The sequence below is a fragment of the Diaporthe citri genome (assembly GCF_014595645.1).
Source record: "Diaporthe citri strain NFHF-8-4 chromosome Unknown scaffold_1, whole genome shotgun sequence".
Classification (NCBI taxonomy): Eukaryota; Fungi; Ascomycota; class Sordariomycetes; order Diaporthales; family Diaporthaceae; genus Diaporthe; species Diaporthe citri.
The window spans coordinates 6,920,482-6,943,455 of NW_025064846.1; the positions used below are offsets into that span (position 1 = coordinate 6,920,482).

General features: G+C 55.2%; 7 protein-coding genes across 7 annotated transcripts; 3 read left to right on the forward strand and 4 right to left on the reverse strand.

The window, feature by feature from the left end:
* Nucleotides 1-1,192: 1,192 nt before the first annotated feature.
* INS49_001830 (uncharacterized protein) lies at nucleotides 1,193-3,464 on the reverse strand (the record flags this gene model as incomplete). The annotated part of the gene is made up of 3 exons (XM_043162651.1): nucleotides 1,193-1,888; nucleotides 1,939-2,402; nucleotides 2,459-3,464. The coding sequence occupies 3 exons, from the start codon at nucleotides 3,462-3,464 to the stop codon at nucleotides 1,193-1,195; spliced, it is 2,166 nt and encodes a 721-aa protein (XP_043031157.1).
* Nucleotides 3,465-4,715: 1,251 nt separating this feature from the next.
* On the reverse strand, nucleotides 4,716-6,626 carry INS49_001831 (uncharacterized protein; the record flags this gene model as incomplete). The annotated part of the gene is made up of 1 exon (XM_043162652.1): nucleotides 4,716-6,626. The coding sequence occupies one exon, from the start codon at nucleotides 6,624-6,626 to the stop codon at nucleotides 4,716-4,718; it is 1,911 nt and encodes a 636-aa protein (XP_043031158.1).
* A 3,243-nt stretch (nucleotides 6,627-9,869) lies between these two features.
* Nucleotides 9,870-10,701, forward strand: INS49_001832 (uncharacterized protein; the record flags this gene model as incomplete). The annotated part of the gene is made up of 3 exons (XM_043162653.1): nucleotides 9,870-9,925; nucleotides 10,009-10,251; nucleotides 10,332-10,701. 3 exons carry the CDS (start codon nucleotides 9,870-9,872, stop codon nucleotides 10,699-10,701), a joined length of 669 nt encoding a protein of 222 aa, XP_043031159.1.
* A 2,213-nt stretch (nucleotides 10,702-12,914) lies between these two features.
* On the forward strand, nucleotides 12,915-13,887 carry INS49_001833 (uncharacterized protein; the record flags this gene model as incomplete). Its single annotated transcript, XM_043162654.1, has 3 exons — nucleotides 12,915-13,149; nucleotides 13,255-13,638; nucleotides 13,706-13,887. 3 exons carry the CDS (start codon nucleotides 12,915-12,917, stop codon nucleotides 13,885-13,887), a joined length of 801 nt encoding a protein of 266 aa, XP_043031160.1.
* Nucleotides 13,888-14,147: 260 nt separating this feature from the next.
* Nucleotides 14,148-16,206, reverse strand: INS49_001834 (uncharacterized protein; the record flags this gene model as incomplete). Its single annotated transcript, XM_043162655.1, has 5 exons — nucleotides 14,148-14,313; nucleotides 14,390-14,566; nucleotides 14,648-15,532; nucleotides 15,626-15,899; nucleotides 16,086-16,206. The coding sequence occupies 5 exons, from the start codon at nucleotides 16,204-16,206 to the stop codon at nucleotides 14,148-14,150; spliced, it is 1,623 nt and encodes a 540-aa protein (XP_043031161.1).
* A 2,348-nt stretch (nucleotides 16,207-18,554) lies between these two features.
* Nucleotides 18,555-19,143, reverse strand: INS49_001835 (uncharacterized protein; the record flags this gene model as incomplete). The annotated part of the gene is made up of 5 exons (XM_043162656.1): nucleotides 18,555-18,690; nucleotides 18,758-18,848; nucleotides 18,908-18,937; nucleotides 19,009-19,035; nucleotides 19,092-19,143. 5 exons carry the CDS (start codon nucleotides 19,141-19,143, stop codon nucleotides 18,555-18,557), a joined length of 336 nt encoding a protein of 111 aa, XP_043031162.1.
* Nucleotides 19,144-20,768: 1,625 nt separating this feature from the next.
* On the forward strand, nucleotides 20,769-22,709 carry INS49_001836 (uncharacterized protein; the record flags this gene model as incomplete). Its single annotated transcript, XM_043162657.1, has 2 exons — nucleotides 20,769-21,485; nucleotides 21,543-22,709. 2 exons carry the CDS (start codon nucleotides 20,769-20,771, stop codon nucleotides 22,707-22,709), a joined length of 1,884 nt encoding a protein of 627 aa, XP_043031163.1.
* Nucleotides 22,710-22,974: the final 265 nt, after the last annotated feature.

A 22,974-nucleotide genomic window follows, 5' to 3' on the forward strand; every position in this document is an offset into this window, starting at 1 on the left:
ACGGCTGGAAGCGCGGTACCAAGGACTAACTATGGGAAGCTCTCGCGCTTGAAGATCCTCCGTATGGAGAAGAATGTCTCAAGCCAGGGGTGGAACTCATGCACCGTACGAAAGAAGGACTTTCTCCAGAACCGGCAAAAGACCGATTTCCTGAACGGAAGTACAGAAGGGCCAAGCCTTACCCGTCAATCCTGCGGGCTTGCCTAGCCGTACCCCCGGTGCCGAAGACGCATCGCCAACCTGAGACTGGAGGGCCGGTAAAGCTTTCGAGACATGCTCCTGCCTTGGGATAATCTGCGTCTGGATATCCAGCTCCAGAATAATCTCAAATAACCTCTAATGAGATGTCTCCGACTAGGATAATCTACGTAGGATAATTTTCCCGATGATAGCCTGCATAACCAGCCTAGGTCCCTGGCGCCCTCTCAATGCATGCTCAGCAGAGGAGCGAGGGAGATTTGGCGAGTATACCGTATTTTACGAACTTGCCTCTACTGCTGACGACCTCAAGGGTCTAGAAGGGAGCGCTATGGGTTTGTTGACCAGTTGGTGACCGGGGTGCGAGGCGTGCTGCAACAGATGGCCCGCGATCCAGGACCTGACCCAGACCCTTTTCATGTTCTGTTCCTCTGCTACAGGTACTGCTGTGGAAGCTTGATTTGGCGCTGCAATCGAACCAAAAATGCGTTGCGGACAAGCATACAGATCTGTTGGTGTTGGCTATCGATACTGGGGCCAGTTTGACTTCGAAATGCATCAGAGATCTCAACCCTTCCTTGGTGTTCTCAAGAGTCGACACCCGTCCTGCTGAGCTCTCTCAGACTAGTGGAAGGAAATCTGCTAGATTGAAGCGCTTTGGTCTGACTTCTATGGCCGTATAGGCGTGAGTTTCCGGGTGTGTTAGAAAGTGGCGGGAGGCCTTTGGTGCCTACCAAAGTCAATTAAAGACCAAGGAAATCTATCTGTTTCAAAAGTCCATCCAACTCAATTTCTATTCAGCCAGTGGCAATCATATAAGCATCAGGATTTGATAAGGATCATAAATTTGTGGGCCGCTATTGAAGCACGAAACATGGGCGAATGTCCTTCTTGAACGTTCCCAGAAAGACTGCGCAGACTACCAGACCTTGTACCAAAGGAAATTGAAATGTTCTGTTCTCATGTATGCATCTGTACCAAGAAAAATGTGTACTCATCCACGCAGGACCTGCATTGCTGCCTCCAGACTTTCCATTTCCCTCCTTAGTCGCTCTCTCTCCTGCTTTGTAACCTGGTCCTCGCCTGCAACCATCTCTAGCGCGTCGGCGCTGAGGTCGAAGACCAGATCTGTGCTGAAGACATGAAGTGGGCTGTCTTTGCCGTTGAGGAGGAAGTGGTCGATTACCTGCTGGCAGATGACATCCACAAAACGCTTGACAGAGACCTTGTAGTAGCTCTCCAGTATGTCATGGAGGTGTTCGCGCACTTGTTCCGGGTTCGACCTGGTGATGTTTATGCTACCGAGTGATGCCAGCCTAATCACTGGTCCCTGCAAGTCCCCTCCATCTATGGCCAGGCTGTCGAGGGATTTCTGGAGTCGCTTCCCTTGGCCCTTCTGGAGCTCGGCGTTGAAGTAGTGGTTGTAGGTGGTGGGCTTTCCCTCGCGCTCGACGTCCAAGAGGAATTTCGCATGATGCATGCTGCGTTTATATGACTGTTGCAGCTTTTCGAGGAGGACATTGTCCCATAGCTGTTCCATCACTTGCTTGTTGTCGGCACATGTATGGATGAGCAACTCGGCAATGAAATGGTGCACCAGCGCGATGGCATCACTGACGTGGGACATGACAAGATCCTCCCAGCGCCTGGACTGCTCCTTGAAAGTAGTGGCCAGCACAGCGCCGCCAAACTACAGACCATTAGTATGTGATCATTATCAAGAATTTCTGTCATACTCACTGTGCCCAATTCAGGTCCGCGGCTCTTCCGGAAGATGTCCTCGATGTGCTCGATGAGGGAGTCATCCGACGGCTCCGGGCACTGGAAACGCTCTGGACGGATTATGTCCTCGAGATCAAGGACAGCATTCGGTATTTCGAAGTCAATCTCCGGCAGTTGGCTTTGTGACTGATTGCTATGATTGTCTTTCTCGTGGGATTGCTCAAAGTGTCGGGTGTGGCCTCTCTGAGAGAATATCTCAGAGAAGACCTCGTTCAGACTGATGATCCTCGTGATAAGTCTCATTTCTAGCCTGTCGTCGAATATCTGGTCCTCGGTGTAGTAGGCGTTGAGCGAGTAGCCCACTATCCTCTCGAAGCTGGCTGCGAGCTTTCCCAGGTAGGCTCTTTGGGATTTCTCATCGCCCCTTGAAGGGCCCATGGCCTCCATTCTCTTGCCGCACTCGGAAAGCTTCTTGGCGATTTCTATTGAGATGAGAATGAGTGGCTGGAACATAGGAATTGAGACAGAGTTAACACACCTTTCTTGACAATGGGAAATTCTTTCTTCGAGATATCCATGAGGAGATTCCGTAGGATCGTCTTGAGGTCACCGCTCCCCAGTCGCCTTGTCGACGCAACCGACGCCCAAGGCTCCTGTCGGAAGAAAGCCCTCTCCTCTTCGTCTCTCTTCTGTAGGGAGGAACTCTCGTCGTCACCCCCACGGTTCTTCACCACACAATAACCCAGCTTCAGATCCTGACGCCTTCCTTGAATAAGGTCCAAAATGTTCTGCTGCATCGCTCGCTCTGGCGCGAGATCTGGCTTGGTCAGAACTCCCATGGTCCTGGAGCCGTTGGGGTCCGCGTCTTTAGCAAGCCTGAGAATCCCCTGGGTGGCGATATCAACATTGCACGGTATCACTGCCAGAATGATCGTCCTGGAATCATTCATGTAGCGTTTGACCATGGATGTGACCAATGTGATGTCACTGTCAGTGGTCAGGCCGGGGGTTGGTGTGCGAAAGATACCCGGCACGTCGATGACTGTCAGACCCGGTTGATCCGGACCGTTGATCTCGATTTTCAAGATGTCCTCACTGAACGTGATTGAGCCATCGTTTGAACCATCGATAGGTTCAGCACTGGACCGTATGCCCATCGCACGGTTTGCATCCTCGAAGATGTCCGCAAGATCCTGTGCGTCCATCTCGTCGAGACAGCGATGGAACTGTCGCAGTCTTTGCTTGACAATGTCATTGGCGTTCGGGCGAGGGATGATAGTGATCGAGACACTACACTTTGGCTCTCGCCGACAGGTGATCTGCGTGGCATATCTTGTACATAGACCAGCAGCCCGGGGAAATGAGAAACCAGTGAGGCTCTCAAGAACCGAGCTCTTGCCAGAAGACTGGTCCCCCACGACAATGAGCTGAGGCAGGGAGACGATGGAACCGACATTGAGCTCTCTGAGTCTGTCGATCTTGTCCAAGAGCGCCTGGTTTCCGAGGCCCTCCATTGGGTTGTCCGTTTGGGTTGTACTGCCCATTTTGAAGCAGTCTTTGGGCCGGATGAGGAACCGAGGATGTGCTAGTGTGTGAAAGAAAGCGGTACAAACGTGAAGAAGGGGTGTTTGAGGAGAGACAGGAAGCACTCGAGAACTTCAGGAGTAGCAAGGTGGGTTGTCTTCCGAGTTTTATACATGTGCAACAATATTTCTGCCCAAAGAATGCGCCAGGCCCTTGACATCGGTTCGTATTGCATGAGGTTGATTCTCAATCATTTAATCCTCTTTGTCTAAAGCGCCTTGCAGGATGGCGGTGCTTGCACCGATGGCTGAGGTGTTGTTGGTTGTGAATTCGGTGGGCCTCACACAGGGGTATCATGCAATGCTATTGGCTTGCCGTTCCGTGGTAGGCCTCCTGCAGCTGCTCGTGCCCGTCCCTTGGTTGCAAACGCAGCCAAAACAAAAACCAAATGGTTGCATATGAAGACAGAGAGTTAAGAAATGCCTTGAAAATATGGAACTATCGCCATTCCAACTGATAGTATGCACACAGGGATTTGCAGGCAGATTGTAATCAAACGAAGACAAACGAAGGCATCGTACTTTTGAATGCATAGAGTCAAACGGTCGAATCTCTCGTCTCTACAGTGGCTCGAAAGCCAATAGCGTCGTGCGTGGAGCAGCTGCACAAGATGGCACATCGGCTACATGCATCTTCTGAAGGCGGCAGCCGGCCTCAGACACTGGGTTTCAGGAAACATGTCGGGGCTTGAATACATCATTGGCCAGAATGCTTCTCCGTCCCTTCCACCACTCTTTATCGCTCTTTGCAAAAGCAAATTCCACAATGATCGTCTCAATCCAGTACAAATCCGGCCAGCATGCAACACTAGCTCCTTCACGTGTCGTGGCGGCACCGCTCTTGTGCAAAGTCGTGTTCCAAACGCGTTGTGACTGCGAAGAAGTGGAAAACGAACTGGAGTGGCTCATCTAAGATTGATTGGTAGAAGACATCGCGCCCTCAGTATTCGAGCCAAGGAGTATAGGGTTGCTACGAATAGCTCGGCTCAGCAGACACATCAGAATCCTGTAGCAGCTCTCCAGGGTATCATCGAGTGGTTCATAAACTTAGACCGGGTTTGACTTGGTACCAAACCTGCTAAGCGCTGCTGGTTTGGTTTCCTGTCTTGTGCTCACTATAACCGATCGAAGGACAAGCTATTTCTGTTGTGCACAGAGACTTGGGAAGAAAGCCGATATGGCGAAAACGACAATGAGAGAGAGAGAGCACTTTCATTGGGAATGATTTAGTGTCTCCGCCCTCGATATGCCAGATGATATATAGTATGAGCTTATTGGGCTCTCATTTGCATCGTCATCATCGCACGTGGCATCCTGGCTGTCGTCTTCTTCGACCTCGACAAAATCCTCATCTTCGTGCTCGTCATCAACGCTTCTGTCGTCGAAGAGCGGTCTCGGATGTGGCGAGGCCTCAGACCCGGAGAGCAAAGCAGCCCTGAGGTCCGTCCCCACCTCGCCGGGCAGCTGTCCGCCTATCGAGACATAGAGCGATTCGTCCGAGGTATGGGCCCGTAGTTCCTCGCACTCGTCCATCCATGCCTCCAGCCGCAGATACTGATGGACTTCTTCAGCGCTGACTCCTCGGTCCCCGCGTCTTTGCCGCTCGGTGTGTTCCATCGCGTGCGTGAGGAAGTCGTGCATTTCGTCCACGAAGTGGACATTGCAGCGCCAGACTTCTTTCCCGCCCAGGGTGGAAACAACACCGAAGAATAGATACAAGTCATGGTCCTGAGGCGACTTGAAGCATATACGCAATAGCCCGGACGTCAGAAGGGCGCTTCCACCGTCGAAGGCCGGTAGTCTCAGGATGGCCGTGTTGGCGTCAAACACCCCCGAGGGGTGACTTTCTATATCGTAACCCATCGACCCCAAGGGCATGCCGTGTCTTCCAGGGTAGAGCAGCTGTCGTGCGGTGGGGTGGACAAAGAGCATAACACCATGCTTGAACCGGCGTTCGGGAAGAGCTAGATATGGCCCATCGAAATCTGTGTGAAGGATGTGCCGGGACCGGATGACTAGGTCATGGCCCTCCCTCCTATCCGTCGCTTCGGCGGACAGCATCATGACCGACTCGAAGAACCTGGACCGGTACAGTATGTTTGTCGCGGTCCTTCTCTGTGTGGCGCGCTGCATAGCAATGCAAGCCCTTGCACCGCGGCTTCCGCTTGACAGCCCCGCATCAAGGACGACAAACATCTGCGTCAAGGTATAGATAAGTGGCAGGTGAATCGAAAGTCCAAGGTTCGTCATGGGATATGGCACGGGGTTCTCCCAGGCGTCGACAGGGATGAAGTCTCCCGAGTCGGCGAAAGCCAGTGGTGAAGGGGCCAGCATGCTCGTCCAGTCTGCTGGTACATTTGCCTTCTTGTCGCGAGTCCAGCAGAATATGGTGTGGTCGTTGGACGTTTTGATGATCTCTTCCTGCAACCTGGTAAAAGCCTTGGTACCTTCTCCATAGAGAAGAGGCATGTTGACATCGAAGATGCCCAGAAGACAATAGGCCATGTCTTCGACGCGTGTAGTCACCCGTCTTGCAGCCCATGACATTTTCTTAGCAAGGCTGATCTGGTGCAGGGTCTCCCTTCCCGTCAGGATTGATGTAGGTACCCCAGTTATCCCGGACACCGTGCCGAGTAGAAACTTGTCAGACCTATAGCCGATCTTCTTCCAGGAATGGGAGAAGAATATAACCCCCCGTGGTGCAATTAGCTCTTGGAGCGTCCACCCTCTGGTGAACCACCGGCTCTCGCGAAAGTGCCGAAGTGAATCGCGCTCTGAGGGCTCAATGTCTGGCACGTCTGACAGGTAGGCATAGCAGACGCTTGCCTCTTGATACCATGCGTACATCGAGTTGATGGCTTCGGATAGCTCTGCCGAGCTGGACTTGTCGATGCAGATCGTATCAATCCATATCCACTCCACCCCGTCTGCGAGTGCTGTCCTGCATGCCCCTTGCACCTTTTGGAAGCCGGATTTGGTGGTCCATGCCGGGTTCAGGTCAAGGAAATCCCGGTAGCCGATCTCCTCGCCGTCGGTCCAAGTGTGGCTTAACACGGCGTACTTGACGGTCTTGGGTCCATGGGATTCCCTGAACTCCAGTGTTCTGGTATTGAGCAGCCGCATCGCGCCGTTCTCAACAGCAGCCCAGTGAGGCCGGCCGGGTTGCGGGAATTCGTCATGAATATGGGGAGAAATGGTGATCCGGTGAAGTTCTTGCTCAGCCGCAACGTATCATGTCTGCCGGGGGGACTCCAGCTGACGCCAGCTCCGGTTAGAGCGAAAATCCTACGGCCAAGCGGTAAGCCCGCCAGCACCACGCGTCGCTGGGATATGGACGGCAGCTCTCCCATCCTAAGCGACAACTCCGAGCTGCAGCTACCCACCAGTCTGAGAAGCTGCTAGGCCGGACTGTTTGTATACAGCGACTGATACCATTCCTGGCACCTCTTAGGTATTTTGACGGGCCAGTCCTAGTGTGAGGTCTGTCCTGGTTCGAGATCCCGCTGTCAGACGGCAAATAGCCGGCAGTTCGGCCAGCTTGCCATCTATTCCGCAGTCACAACCTGCCGAAGTCTTACTGAGTATGTGTCGTGATTCAGACGTGCCCTTCGTCACTTTTTTGTCCCCCCCCCCCAACCTCTTTTTCTTTCGTGCTTCGAGATCCTATGCGACCCTTAAAGGCCGCGTTATTGTAGAGATATGAGCTGGACTGACCCCACACACGCGCGCTTCATCGACGTCGCGCTTTCGAGACATTTGGCGTACACAATGCAGTACCTCGGATCACAGTGGCTGCGAACCAGAATCTTCCCTGCTTCTCTATCGTCTATGGCACAGACACGGACAAGGACTCACGCTTCTATGGCTTTTAGTTGAGAGAGTGCACGCTGTCGTGGGCCCTGTGAGGTGAGCGAAGAGGCACCTCGTCTCACCCAAGAAAATGGGACCATTATGATCGAGGCATGATCTTCAATTGGTCTCAGCAGCAGTTGAGGGTCGAATCCGACATGTCAATACCCGATCTGGCTCAATTTGTATACGGGATCGGCCGCAAATTGGTCCACCACCCCGCTAGTCTGTGGCAGATTACATCCTGTTGTTTACGAGAACTGGACGCATATAAATTGGTCGTCAGGCATGGGTTCCATGGGCTGAATGGCGTGGAAGGAATTGCTGTGTTTACTTCAAGCTCCGCCGTAGAACCGGCGGGGACGCGAACACTGAAGGCGCCCCTTTTACGCCGCGTGGTGCCTTGGGGCATTGCAGTGATACAGATGCTCAGTAGGCTTCTGTTCCCTCATATGCAATACAGAAAAGTACTGCATGTCAAGGAGAGAACTTTATTCGAGCACTTTCTTATTGTGTCAAGAGTCATTCCGCGCCTGCTTGTCAGTGCGGCTGGTAGTGACCGACTCGCCCGGCAATCCTTCCGGGGACCCGTACGGGGATCCGTTCAATGACAAGGCTCCGGCCACATTGATCGCTGGTATTAGGAACCAGGCCACACCTTGGCTGGAGCTTGGTTGAGGTGGATAAATGCGGCAACCATGGCGTAGATCACGAGCGAAAGGAAGGGGATCTTGGTCCAGGGTGGTCGGCAGCCACGTGGTAGTCGGTCAGGGACAAGGTTGATCGGACTATTGAAAGCTACTGGCAATCCAAGAAATGGGCAAGAACATTACAGAAATAGGCGTCTAAACGGCGGTGAGCCGCAAGCTGTTGGAACTGATTTCCCTGTTTTGTTCGGGGGGGACCCAACAGTGGGCTCTTGCCGTGGCGTGCCTTGACATCCCAACAGGTGCTGCTGGGATCTGCCTCAGCTGGGGGCCAAAATGCAGCCCAGCAGCTGCAGTGATTGCCAGCCGGACTGTCGTCGTTCAGTGAATGAGCAGGCGTATGTGAGCGTGCTCAGCAGCCCCGTAGAAATTGTCTTGCGGATGATCAAACCGCCCACAGAAACTCGAAGCGGTCACAGACTCCTGGTCTCCTCGGGATGAGATCCGTCACATTTGCGACAATGGCGTCAACAATACGCCCTCGCGTTGAACAGGCCTTTCAACAAAAGACGTAAAGCCGTCCACGACAAATGCTTCACAATCAGGCTGTGGGTGACCAGGGTCTTCCTCGCCCTGGGCAGGGAGATCGACTGAACCTGCCTTGAAAAAATCTTCCTCTCGTTTTGACCAGGAATCGTCGGCAGGATCAGCTCCCCTGAGCCCGGTCGGAAACAAAGGGCCATGCCGTTTTTCCACACGTGGTTTTCTACGGTGAATATGGATGTGATTGGAGCACGGGGCCAGCCGTTGCAGAGGTCCATTACGTGCATGTCTCCAGCAGCCGGGGCGAGACGGTAATGCATCCCGGATCTGCTCTGAGACGCCATAGACCGACCATATGCAAGCACCTGGGGAAACAGAATGCTGTCCCAAGCACCAAGAATACGCCTGCATATGGCCATGATGGGTGTGCTTGGGAACATGAAATGCTGTCCTAAGCACTGCGGAAGCCCTTGCATGTGACCATGCAATGTGTGCTTGGGAACATGAAACCCAGTTCGCGGCACCACAGAAGCGCATGTATACGAACATGATGTGAGTGACTGGGACCATTCTTTATGGTCCCAACCAGCAAGTCGATGGTGTGTGTGCTACCATGCTGTGTGTGCTTGGGACCACGTTTTCATGGTCCCAATCAGGTGCAGGGGCAGGATGCAGCCAACTCCACGCCCCTCTGGGCCCAGGTATGCATGGAAACCTCGGTGTCGGAACCGTCCACACAACAGCCGGCGCGTGAAGTTCGTCATATCCCCTTGTTCTCGAGGCTTCACGCTCACCATGTAGCTCCTCGGGAGCGGTCTGCGGTTGCGAATCCGCCTCGAAGATCTTCAGACCGTAAGGTGGAGCGGAGCCCCCAGCGGCTGCCACGTCGACCAAATATGTGACCCATGGGGAGTTATCCGCGTCAAGGGCTCACAATTCTGTGATCCCCGGGCCTACCCAAAAAAGGCATATTTTGGTTGCCTTGTTTGGTGCTTCTTCCAGGGGTAGTGTCCGCCCGCTTGGCGCGCTGTCAAGCGCAGCCGTCAGAGATCTGAACGTACTCGAGCCGCCCGGCTCTGCATTGGAGCTCCCTATCATTGTGGTCAGTCAATCTTGTGGCAGGCTGTTTCGAAATAGATGGATGCTGCATGAGGGACATAAAGGGAGCTGGAAAACTCTGCCGCGGTTGCTTCCTCCTCAACTACTCCCTCCAAAACTCTGACTGCTATGGTCAGTGATTCCCGAGCGACAGCAAGCACGAGCCAAAACCAGCAGCCATATCAGGGATCTCTAGTACGAGCTGTACACTGATCTTCGTCATACCAAAATGTCGCGTGAAGAAGGTTCTGGGGCGTCTGGCCCCCAAGCGCTTGGTCGCACAACGTTCTCACACAGGTGTTTTATGCCACCCCTCCGCGTCGCCCCTGGGAAGCCATCCCAGGCCGTGGCTGACTGATCCCTCATAGAACACGCGTACAGCCTGAATCAGCCTTTGACACTTCGGTTCCCGACCCCGATATTGTAGGGGAAAACACCCGAAGGACGCGCGCAGGTGTCACTGGGGCCGAGTTGAGAGACCGCGGAGTGGTGGAGGCAGAACAATACATGGCCTGGAAGCACATGGCCGGGAAGCGGGACGAAATGCTTTCTCCATCCGAGGATGGAGTCGGGACTGGGTCTTCGGTCGATGCCCAGGTTGGATCTTCCAAGTATTGTTGTCCCTCCACTGCAGTCCGAGAGAAGAATTCCTCCAGTTCGTACCTGCTGACTCGGGAGCTTCTCTGTTCAGAACGAAGTCTGAAAGTAATCTCGTTCACGACGGCGCCCCGGACGACGCCCCGAATCGGGTTGAAGACGCTCTGGACAAGTTCGGCGTTGCCCCCGACGGGCTAAACAATGCCGCAGACGGATCCAACGACGGATCCAGCGTCGCTGCGAAGGAATCCAACGATGTCCCGGACAGATACTACGACGTCGCAGGCAGCTCCAACAACGCTGTGGATGACTTTCACGACCACGTGCCGACCTCGTTATTGACTTTATCGGCGCACGGAGGGCCCGGCATGGACGAGAGCATTACTGCTCTGAACTGTAGCCCATATCCACCAAGTCTATCCGAAGACACCGATATAACGACGACGGGTTTGGCTGGTCCTTGAATCCCATATGCGACAAGTATTGATAAAGGAATGCGTCGAGACAGTTAGCGATGGAAGACATTGTTTACAGAGCAATTCGGCATTGCTGAGCCAGGCGCAACATATGTCTTAGCTCGTCCGATAGCGGGTGCTCAGGGTCAAAACACGGGGCTAGAATGATACCGATGTGGCTAGATGGTAAACTGGTCGGGATGGAAGCTTCTGTTGTAGTGATGAACCAGAGTATAACAAATGAGACAGTACCCACGGCTAACGCGAATCTTCCAGTGATATATCATATACCTCAAGCGTACCTCGGATCCCAGGACCAACACGTCCGTACCCAAGTGCTTCAAGGCTGTCGACGTCCATGGCTTCGGACCCCTGCCAGCACTCTGGGTCTGTGACCAGGACCTTTGGAGACCTGCAGCAAGAGAGTGGGAACTGCCTCCAATGGACCAGATGCTGTTGTGCTGGACAAGGGGAAGCACTAGCCGGCGATGTATTCGAACGCGTCGCAGGCCAGAGTCTTGTTGAACCTCGCAGACAGCGAGTTGGCCCCACAAGGCGAGGAGACGTCCCGCGCTTCGGCACACCGGCTGGTATCCTCGCTCCACCTTCGTGTCCAAGGGAGGTTGCCAGTTGAACCTCGGAATTGGATGGGTTTTCAGCACGGCACTAACTCGGCGCAAGAGTCGTGTTCGTGGCATGGAAGCCAGGGCTTGAGACTCGAGACTGGTAACGTCGACGTCTTCCCCTCGCTGTTCCCTGCCCTCGTGCATGCGGGCGAGCAACAGGACGGACCTGTCATCCCGTGACTTCTCATCTCGTCTTCAGGCGCCGGCGCTACTGCAGCAACCTCGAGGCGGGTGCCTCGGTACCGGGTCTGCGCGGATGCCGCTGCCGTGGGCAAAAAGATCGAGCTGTCGACGGGGTCAGTGTGCGCACACGTGTGCGTCTGATGGCTTCCAAGGCTCTGTCGGGGCCCCCCCAAGGTCTCGCAGTCATCGGGGGTGACTGCAGGTGCAGACGTGGAGGCCGGGCATCACCCCAGACCCACAGCAACGCTCGCTGGTGGGCACCCACCGGCTCGCTACCACTGTGATCGGGAACGTGGGGTCTCTCGTATTGTGGAACCCACGGACCCGCCAACTCAAATCCGACCTCACTCGTCCACCCGTGATACTGTACTGCTGTGTGCTGCTGTGTACTGCTGTGCAGAGCGTCTCGTGTGTCCGGATATGGGTGTGACGGCCGGGAGGAGTGAGGGGGGAGAGCTCACCGTGCCGAGGGGGACGCACGAACGACCTTCCAGAAGAATGCTACCGTGCAGCACGGAAGGAATCGGCACTTGCAGGTGCTGTGGTACCGCAACTAGGGACGAACTGCACGCGAACCAGAGACAGCGCAGATCCACTAGATCTGTGACAGCGCCAACCCTGTTCAGACCGAGCCAGTCGGGCTGCCTGAAACCACCACAGGCGTCAGTCCATTCGTGGCACAGCCTGGACCCAAGGCCAAACCAAGTTGCAGCTTTGACGACTGTGATGCCCAGATATGGACAGCGCCTGTGCCTAATCAGGTTCGACTCCGCCGTTGGTCTCGGCGTCGACTGGGCCTCGGCAGGAAGATCGGTCATGTAATCGGAGCCAGGAACAGGATCCAATGTGACCAACTCCGCAACGTCGCCCGGCCATGGCACGGCGACTATTGACAAAACCAGATCACCAGATCCAAGTGGAGCCGGCCCGCCGCCACAAAACCCCAACGTGGCCGTTACATCTTCTCTGGCACTTCCCCTTGGCAATTTTAAGCCTCACCCAATGGCAACCTGGGATGTCCTGGGCACATTGCCAAAAGGGGCAGGCGAGCTGCCCTCACACACCTTGGGGACCCCTACCGGCCTGCCTAGCTCCGCCCGAGACCCGGGAAGATGGGATTTACCGCTGTGGGGAGGTTCATGGGATTGCACTTAGCATCTCGAGAATATTCAGAAATCTCACTGTCGGTGGGGCAGCCTGCGAAGGATGTCAGAGAGCCCAGACACACATAAAGGGCTCCACTTCCTCCGGAGACTTCAGCAGCTCAGGGCCTCTGGGTGCTCATCACCGTCAAGCTCAGCAATCTCAGCAAGTCGCTGACTCCCCGGGCGCCTGAGTACCTATCGCGAGGACTCCTGCTGGCAGTTGGACTACACTCTCTTGTCCGCCCCATCCCCCAGAACCAAAGTCAACATGAGGGTCTCAGCCGTCCTCGCCGCCGTCGCCTCGGCCAGACTGGCAGTCTCGGCTGCCATCCCCGCCACAGACATCCCAGCCGAGGGCGTGCCCATCACTGAGCTAGACTCCTACCCGGGCCTGCTCACCTCAACCGAGGCCCCCTCCGACATAAGCCTCGCCGCAACTGCCTATGCGGGCACAGCCAACGAGCTCACTGACGGCACGCCCTGCCGTGCCGTCACCCTCATTTGTATGTACAAGCCTGGCCCTTTCACGGGGTCTCATTTCTTCCTTAAAAACGGTCAACAGGAGGCCAGTACTCCGGCAGTTGGAACAAGTGTCTAACACACTACAGATGCTCGAGGAACAACACAGAGCGGCAACATCGGCGCGGCCGGCGACGTCGGGCCCCTCATGATGAACAACCTGTCGTCCATCATCGGCGCGAGCAACCTGGCCGTCCAGGGCGTGACCTACCCCGCCGACATCTTCGGGTTCCTCGCGGGCGGTGACGCAGCGGGAAGCCAGCTCATGGCGAACCTGACCACCAGGGCAAGCCCCACCTGTGAGCCTCACCACCGGGGAGAAAACGTGACTGCTAACCCGTCCGGACAGGCAAGCACGCAGTGCCCCAACACCAAGATCGTGCTGTCGGGCTACAGCCAGGGCGGCCAGCTCGTCCACAACGCCGCGAACCTCCTGACGTCCAACCAGGCTGTTGTCAACAAGGTTGCAGCCGGTGAGTCTTTATGTCTTTTCCCCACCTTCTGTTCCCCAGCCGCTAACCGCACGGTGTCTGCGCGTAGTCCTGATCTACGGCGACCCGAACGACGGCGACCCAGTAGGATCCATTCCCAGCTCCAAGGTCAAGATTATCTGCCACGAGGGCGACAACATCTGCGAGGGTGGGATTCTCGTTCTCCCGCCGCACACGAACTACCAGATCGACGCGAAGGCAGGGGCGCAGTTCATAGCTTCAAAGGTCTAGCTACCTTATGGCCTGTTTTTGTGTAGTTGTAAATACAGTTATTTATTATGCAATTAATCCCAACAAGTCCATATAATACAACACTTAGCGTGCTTCCCAACGCCTCCCTATCTGTGAGTAAGTGGTACAAGAAAAGCTCTAACATCATTTTAATAGAACGGGAGAAAACAAAATTTCAATAGAACAGAAGCAGAAGTGCACTGTGTGTGCTTGAGATCTTTCGGCTTGGTCATAGCTAGCGGTAAAGAGGCTCCAGGGTTTTATACACCACTGTCAATCTGCTCAGGGATGTCCGTAGCCGTGAAGGCGCTCCAGTCCCTACAGGTCTGGGCGACCTTCTGCGGGATGGGCAGCTTCTTGACCTGGTCCGGCTGCACGAGGAACTGCAGGAAGAAGCCGGCGGACGCGTGCCATGCGATGTGGCAGCTGTTGTCATGTCAGCAGGGGCCCACTTAGGTCATAACAAGGCGAGTGATCTCTCAAGATAGGGGTGGATACTCACTGGAATGGCCAGACTCCCGCGTGATCCGGGTCGAACTGCACCACAATGTACCCGTTGGCCCGCACCTGCTGGACGTCACGGCGCTGCGGGTTGTCGGGGTTCACGACGACTCCATTCCAGGTCCCTGCGCCCTCGGAGAGGACGTACATGTTGTAGCCGTGGAGATGGATGGGGTGGCTGCGGAGTCAAGTTAGCATTGTTCAGGACAGGGAACTAGATGGAGCAGGGGCCGTGGGGAGGAGACCAGGGAGAACTTACGCGGCAGGAGTGTCATTTTGAACAATGATCCTCACGCTCGAGTTGGTGCCGATGTTCCGGATGTTCGCCTCGGTGGGGAACGTCAGGTTGCCGGCGTTGGCCATCAGCAAGGGCGGGGCGTTGTAGTCAACGCGGCTGCTGACGCCGTCAAAGCTCCAAAGAGTGTTACCGGATGCGTTCTGGAACAGCTTCACACCAAAGGTGTTCGTGGTGGAAGGCGTGGGGGGCTTCATCTTGTACATCGGCGTCGTGATGGCCAGGTCGTCGTTGGCACAGTTTCCTGGGTCAGGAATGTTCCAGGCCTGCGATGCTGGCTGCTTGGTCGTGTCTGCTTGGTCATAGTAGAGCGCAGCGACGGCGTTGGGCTGGTTCGTCAGAGAGCACGAGGTAATGTTGGAACGGATCCAGAACGCCGACTTGGAGTTGCCTGCGTTCGCGGTGACCAGGACGTCGGCACGCTGGCCGATTCCAAGCGTGACAACCTTGGTGGTATACGGGTTAACCTCAACGAAGTCGTTGGCAATGACTGTCATGTTGTGGCCATCGATAGAGAAGCGCTGCACACCTTCGGAGCCGCTGTTGATGAGACGAAGACGATGAGTCTTGCCGGTAGTGAACTTGAACTTGCTGACTCCGGCGTTGTTGGTGCACTTGGACTTGTCTCCCTGAGCAACCTTGGTGCAGTCGAAGTTCATCTTTCCGTTAATCAAGTTATTGTCAGAGAAAACCGGCGGTTGATTTGGCGTCATCGTCTGCTGTACCAACTGCAGATAAGACGGGTGGTACCAGTCAGACAGCATTACCGGGCCGATGTCAATGTCATAGTTCTTCTGGTTGGGGCCGTAAATAATCATCGGACCGGTGACACCGCCAGAGTATTGAGCACTGTAAGTTGAGATTAGTGATTGCTCGCCCGTCCATGTGTTGTCTAGCTTGAGAAAGATAAAGAGATGTTCTTGTTTCAGAGCCCAGACTCACCTGTAGTGGGAATGGTACCAAGTAGTTCCGTAGAGTTCAGCCTTGAACTGGTAGGTATAGCTCTTTCCAGGTGGAATAGGGCATTGGTCAACTCCGGGCACACCGTCCTCCCATGGAGTTGCGGTTTGCAGGAAGCCATGCCAGTGCAGAGCTGTTCCTTCGGCATCGCCTGTGGAGTCCTTGGTGATGTTGTTGTGGACGGTGACTTGAATGATATCTCCCCAGTTGGCCTCAATGGTAGGCCCCGGGAAGGCACCATTGACAAGCAGAACAGCTTTCTGATACCCGTCAGGAGCAAGCATTCCTCGACTGATAGTGAAGTCGTATGAGCGAATGATACCGGTGTTGGGAGACTGAGTGTACGGGCTAGTGTTGGTTGGTGTTCTGGTTCCCCACGGAAACCCATTAGGTAGAGGATTGTTCGTCAAGAAAAGCGGAAACAAAACCGCCTGCAAAGTACCAAAGAGTGATTTTCCGTTGGTAGCAGACTGGGCCAGGGCTGCTGTCACGCCAAAGAGCCAGCCGAGGGCCCCGTTGATGACCCCATTGATGGTGCCGAAGATGTTATCGAACAAACCCATATTGAGTTACGAAGCGGGTGTATCTCTGGGATTATAGTGAAATTTAGAGGACGAATGAGAGACGAAACGAATGAGCGAGAGAAAGAAAGAATGAAACCTGATGTCCATTCTTCCATGATGCTGAGGACATGGAAGGCAGAGGGTCTTATATACGCATTGGCATACATCGCGGCCATGCGGCTGCTGGTCCATCACATCCATCCTACTCGTGTCCAACATCGACAACGCTCATACGACGGAGTGTAGTCCCACCTGGCCAGTGCCGTGGCTTGCGGCTAAGCTGTTTCCTTTTCGGCCGGTGCTGTAGAGCTACTGCAGGACCCGATCGTATGGAAGCTAGCTAGAGGCAGAAGAGTCTAGTGAGTGGTATAGGAGGGAAGCAGAATACGTGAGGGTCAGCACTTGGGGCGAAGTCAAGTCGGCTGCGCTTTGAACGCCCCGTTGGTGATCTCAATCTTTCAATGTGGCACCGGGACAAGAACTGTCACTCGGGACAAGCAATGTGCGGAAAGCAAACCCAAGGCTGTATGATGGCGTTGTACAAGGTCCACGGTATGTCGCGAGCCGAGAATTCGGAGGCTCCTCGAGGTACGACGGCTCAGAGTTAAGCAAGCAGCCCGGACCAGTCCCTTGGGGATACGCAGGCGGTCATCGTTAGTACTGTCATTGCACCGGCTGATCGGAACTAGTCAGGGGATCTCCCCCGAGATCTAGGTTGCGAGGCCCGTGGATTTTGGCGCCAGCGGAGCCGAAGCGTGGTTGAAAAGCATGGGCTCTTTTCAGCCGCTTGAAACACACTGTCAAGGAAACAACACTGAACTAGCTCCCAGGATGGCCTACCGCCACGAGGCCGACCAAGACCACCAGGCCAAAGTTCGTCCGAGGGTTCGGATCCTGGACGGGATGTGGGCCAGCTCGTCCCAAAGTTCGGATCATGGTGCATCAAGACCTCGTAAACTTTATTCAGGTGCAGGCAGCCGATCTGGGTTCCACAGCCCACCCATCGACAGCCTGGAAAGATATGTGATGCGCCATATTGACAATGACTGCGTAGAGACGAAAACCGATGGCATCCTTCATCGGCTGCGGTCACATTGGGATGAGTGTCAATAGTGAGATGAAGGAATCCGTCAGGTGGTTGTGTAAGGCGCAAAGCTGAGCCGCTTGTATATGAAGTTTAGCTTCCAGAGTGGCGGCCGGCTGAGGCCACCGTGAGAAGATAGCTCATATTGGCTAGGAGCGTCCCTGCAGGCAGCAACCCCCTGTACGGTCATACGAGATGTTTCTATTATCGTAATTGTTATTGCCATCAGTAAGACCAAACCCAAACGTTCGGGACGACCTGCTCAGTCTTAGTGGAGTCGGGGCACCCGTAAGACGGATGAGATGGGATCAACCATCGTCTAGTAAGGCGGCAAGCGCTAGAGACTCAAGCGTGCTTAAGGGACAAGACAATTTTCATGTCGGTGCAGCGTTGCGTGAGCTTGGGCCACGAGGTCTGAGAGCGATTAGGACCTGGTATCCGGCACCTGAGAGCGGCTCACCCGGTCCAGACGGGGACCTAGCTGCAAAGCAAGAAGATGGCGCCTCTTTCAGAATGAAGGATCCATGTGTGCCAGATAGCGCGAGACTATTTGCGATTAACAGGCGTGGCCAAACACCGAGACTAACTGCGAGATAGTCCGTGCTTTCGAGGACATCCAGGCACGCGTCCCGTTATGACCAGTCGGCCTCGGGGTGGCCTGGCAAGCGCCGTACTTCCACGCCTGCTCATCGGCCGCAGCATATGCCGTTGCTAGCTCCTACATCCTGCCTGCAGCTGACGTCAAAGCAGCGTGGTCGCCCGGTCCACGATGTGTGCGAAAAGACGGGGGATGGGTCCAGTGCCGCAACAGCTACTGCAGGGGCAGGGGCCGGCGAGTACCCTTCAAGCCCACCTGCTGTGCTGTGGGCATTCCTGGACTTAGCTGCAGATATTCCGCGGTATGTCAAGGCCATCCTGTCCTAAGAAAGCTCTGGCAGAGCATGGGACTTGGTGGCTTTCAACACGCATCATCGATTCGATCAGTGTGGCGACCTTTCCGACCAGGGGCTTTGAAGGCTCACTCCTGTCTTTCTATCCTGCTGCTGTTGCGATTCATCACCAGGTAGCTGTAGGCATCACATTCAAGGCGGGCAGCCTGACGGAATTGAGTTGTCATTGTCGTCCAGAGAAGTCTGTGGATACCTCCATGTCCAAACGCCACTTTAGTTTCATTGAAAACACGATTTTCTTCGTACAATGCCCGGAAGGCACGTCCCAGTGTAGGGCCCGCCCGTCGAGGTCGGTATTGCTTCTCTTTTCAGTCTTATTGTTTTCGCGCTGGGAAAGGGGCTCGGTGGGCTGCGGCCATGATGATGGGACTCCGTCGCGAGTTCCAGTAGGCTTGCTGGACGATAGGAGAGGCGTCGGAGCGGATGACACTGCCAATGGACATGAAGAAGCTGCGAGAAGTCGTGCGATGAGCCTGTGTTCCTCGCCTCTGCAACGGTAGGCATATGCATAACTCACCCGAAGGTAGCTCCTGATGCTCCCATGTACTGACCCAAGGTCCTCATAATGCCATTGGGTCCTGCACCATATCGAAAGATGCTAACAGTTCCTGCGGCGCAGTCAGGATGCTGGTCCGAAGAGTGGAGGGGAGGAGAGTTGTCGCCGTACCATAGATGAAGCCGATGATGACGCCGACGGCTGTTGAGCTTCGTCAGATCCCATGCTTCAACGACTTGAAGGCCCTATGGCCTCCTGGGGCATGAACCTACTGCCGCCCATCATGGCACCCATCTTCACTGTTGCGCCAGGGCTGGTTAGCACAGGCAATGCGAATGATTCGGGAAGCGCATACTCTTGTCCACGTTGGACGGGCCGGCGTGGGCCGTGTTGACCGGTACAGGCATGTTGCGATGGGTGATGGAGCCGAATGTCCAAGTCGAATGGCGTTGCCGGATCGTCTGGAGGGGAGAGGTAGTCAAATCAGAACTTCGTGGTCCAAACAAAAGCTCCCGCCGTCGCACGGCAGTCGGGTGACGAAAAACACTCCACCTCTTTGGCGCCCAGCTACCGTCTGCCGTACGGTTTCCCCACCTGGAAGAGCTCCTCCTCCGACCGCCCACCGTTAGTGGTTAGCGCAGCTCCAAGCCTCGGAGCGCGGGCCAGCTCCTCCACTGAACTGCCCCCTGTGGCCTGTATCCGTAGTCCTTGACTGGACCAGGCGGGCTGCAAGGGTCACGTGCCGAGCGGACCTGGTACATTTATCTCTGCTCGTGTTGCTATTCCTATCCAGTGAGCCTGGCAGTATGGAGCCATACCCTCGCTGCTGTAGCTCAGTGGAGACATGGCATGAACGCCCTTCCTACCTCTTCAGCGGGTCAAAACTCAGAAAGATGGGATCCTGATTGTTGCATTGGTCGTTGAGTGCGAAAAGCTGTTCTGGGCGTACTCGGGTAGTGGGACACCCCTGTCCGCTCACTGCCCGTGAAGACAGCACACTCCCGTACCTAATATAAAGGAGTCTAGGTACAGCAGGGCGGCGCTAAGCGCCAAGCAAGTCTACCAAACAGGAGACTGGCCCAGAGGCTCTGGACTTTGTTCGCTCTAGTCCACTGCGTAGAGGCTGAATCCTGATCCTGACCTTTGGAAATCATCGACTTGTCTCCATCAACGCCGGCCACCTGCGCCCCCTCCCAATCGCCGAGTACGTCTGGCTCTCCTCTCCTGACTTGTCTGGCCCTGTCGTCGTCGCCGTCGACGTGTCTGCAAGCCATTCCCATCCGCCTCAGGCCCGGCTGGCCTTGCGCCTGCACCAACTCGTGCCGATGACCTCGGGGCTAACATCTCCACTTTGACGACATTAGCAATCTACCGAGCCATTTCATCCCCTCGACGCTCCTGCCCATCACCACCAGCGATCTGCACCACGCGAATGCCATCCAAGCCTGACACCAGCAGGCCCCGACCAGCATCTCGCTGAGCTTCTTGCCCCATACGTCAGCGGCCGCGACCCATACATGGTGGTGTCAGATTGGGGCCAGTCCACACACCCGCCGCGCCAGGGAACACGCATATTGCGACGCCTGCATCCGTCTATTCCCATCTCCCCACCGAGCACCCAGACCAGTCCTTCCTCATGACTGCCGTTGCTAGCCCTCCCAGTTTCTCAAACATCAACCGGCCGGCATGGGGAATTAATGGTGGCGGTGGCCAGTCCCTGAACTCGATGAATTCTGAAGACGTTAGAGGCGTCTTGATGCCTCGGAAGTCAATCCCTCGCAACAACTCATCCTCGTCCGTATCGTCCAGCGCATCCAGCTCTTCCACATCAACAGCCGTCAGCACAAATGGTCAGCCCAACGGCGTCGCGCACTCGCCAGCCGGCGATCTAGGTGGCTGGCCCAACACGGCACCACGCAAGAGACCTCAAGGGAAAGGGCAGTGGAACGGTCCCAGGCTAGAAGGGACAGAACTCGGCAGGATGCCACAGGCCCGCCCACAGATGGTCAATGGCCTGAACGGAGCCGCACCAATGTCTCCGTCCCCCTTATTACAGTCTCCTGGACAGCTGGCTCCTCAGAGACCGCTCACAGACACGATACCGGGCGGGCAGCCCGTGCTCTACCTACTGTCGCTCAACGGAACATTCGAGCGAAAGACGATCCAGGTCCCTTTCTACCCCGAAACCTTGCGCGTCGGTCGGCAAACAAATAACAAAACGGTTCCAACCCCTCTGAATGGGTTTTTCGACAGTAAGGTGCTCTCGAGACAACATGCTGAGATATGGGCGGACAGGCAGGGGAAGATCTGGATTCGCGACGTCAAGTCGTCAAATGGTACCTTTGTGAACGGAACACGGCTGTCTCCCGAAAATCGCGAATCAGAGCCCCATGAGCTCCAGTCCTCTGACCATCTGGAGCTCGGAATCGATATCGTGAGCGAAGACCAGAAATCCGTCGTGCATCATAAAGTCGCGGCCAAGGTGGAACATGCCGGGTTCCTCAATCCGTCCAACAACCTCCTGGACATGAACTTCGGGGATCTTGACCCGGCAAATGGGGGGATGATGATGCCCCAACCTGGCCTGCCATTCCGGAACAGGACTGCCAGTCAAGCTTCAGCAGGGACAAACGGACGGATGGTTGGAGGTGCACATATGATGAACGCCCAGTCGGCTGGAGTGGCATTCAACAATCGCACATTTATGAACAACAGCTTTTCAACAGAGCTTATTGTAAAGAAGTTGAGGGTGAGTCACTTTCGGCATGGCATATTTCCCGTCGCTGTAATGACTAACGTTCTATAGAACGAGATGCGAAATGCACGACAGCAGGCCCAAGACCTCTCTCGTACCAGCAAGTTTCTGGACGCGCTATTATCCAACGAGGACGTCAAAAATCAGGAGAAACCCGAATTGCCAGAACCTCCAAAGCCGCCAGTGGTTAATGGAAACGCGCACTCGTTCCGCTCTGATGGGAAGACACGGTTTTCTGACCCTCCGGCGCCCCCGCCACAACAGCCTCTCCCCGAGAAACCCGACGTGGCAAGATCCCAAGGTGATGTGCCTTCCTTGAAGCGCGCGACAACCGAGCGACCAAAATCAGGGCCATCGAATGCATCACCGATCCGCCAAGATAACCTAAGCCAGATAATACAGTTGACAGAGGCACTGAACAGTGCCAAACGAGAAATCGACACACAGACCTCAAAAATGAGAGACCTCGAGGACATGTTGCAGAGAGAGAGGCAAGCGCGCGAAGCAGCAGAAGAACTTGCCAAGCGACTAGAAGACGATGCCCACTCGCGTATGAACGGATCTGCGAAACCACAGATCGAGGACTCTACATTGGCGGAAGCGTTTGAGCCCCCTACAGAGCACACGGGTGACGACAATACACAATTCGAGGAAACTCGGACAACAACACAAGATGAGGCCAGTGAAGACAAGACGACTTCACTGCAGTCACAGATCGACAACATGTTGTCAGAGATGAAAGGGTTGCGAGACCAGGTCGACAACTACAAGAAGCAGGCAGAACAGGCTACATCGGAACGGGACGCGGACCGCAAGACATTGGCTGAAATGGTTCAGCAGATCCGTCAGCGGGACGAGGAGGCTGCAGCTCTGAAGGCTGCAGCTCGAGCCCGGACGCGGTCGAAATCCAACGGAAGGGAACGTAGCGCGACTGTCACGGCCAGAGAACCGAGCAGAGGTCGATCCGTTGCCAACCGCGCCGATGGGGAATTGGCGTCTCTCGCTAGCATTGACGAAGACGCATTGGACGACAAGCCGACGCTGTCCAGAGCAAACACCATCACGCCGACGCCGAGGTCGCCGTCGAAACGCACCGTTTCGGACCAGGCCATCTTGGAAACCATCCCGTACGCCTCAATGATGGGTGTTGTGTTGCTGGGCATGGGTCTCATGGCCTACATCAACGGGTGGCAGCCACAACCTCGCATTGATCGGTGAGGCCGGCGTGCGTGGCCTACCTTACTTCTGGACTTGGTGTTGGCACATCGAACAAGTTCTCCGTTTCTTATACCCTTCATACCATTCACGACGCACAACGACCATCAAACCTTTTCTTTGTTCACCACTTGGCTTACGAGCTTCCTCGCCGCTGCAGATAATCAACACTTGAACTGCTGCTTGCGGACTAGGACATTCCACCTATCGTTCAGCCTGTATTATTGAGTAACAGCATGGCATTGGGATCATTACATGTGGTCCCTTG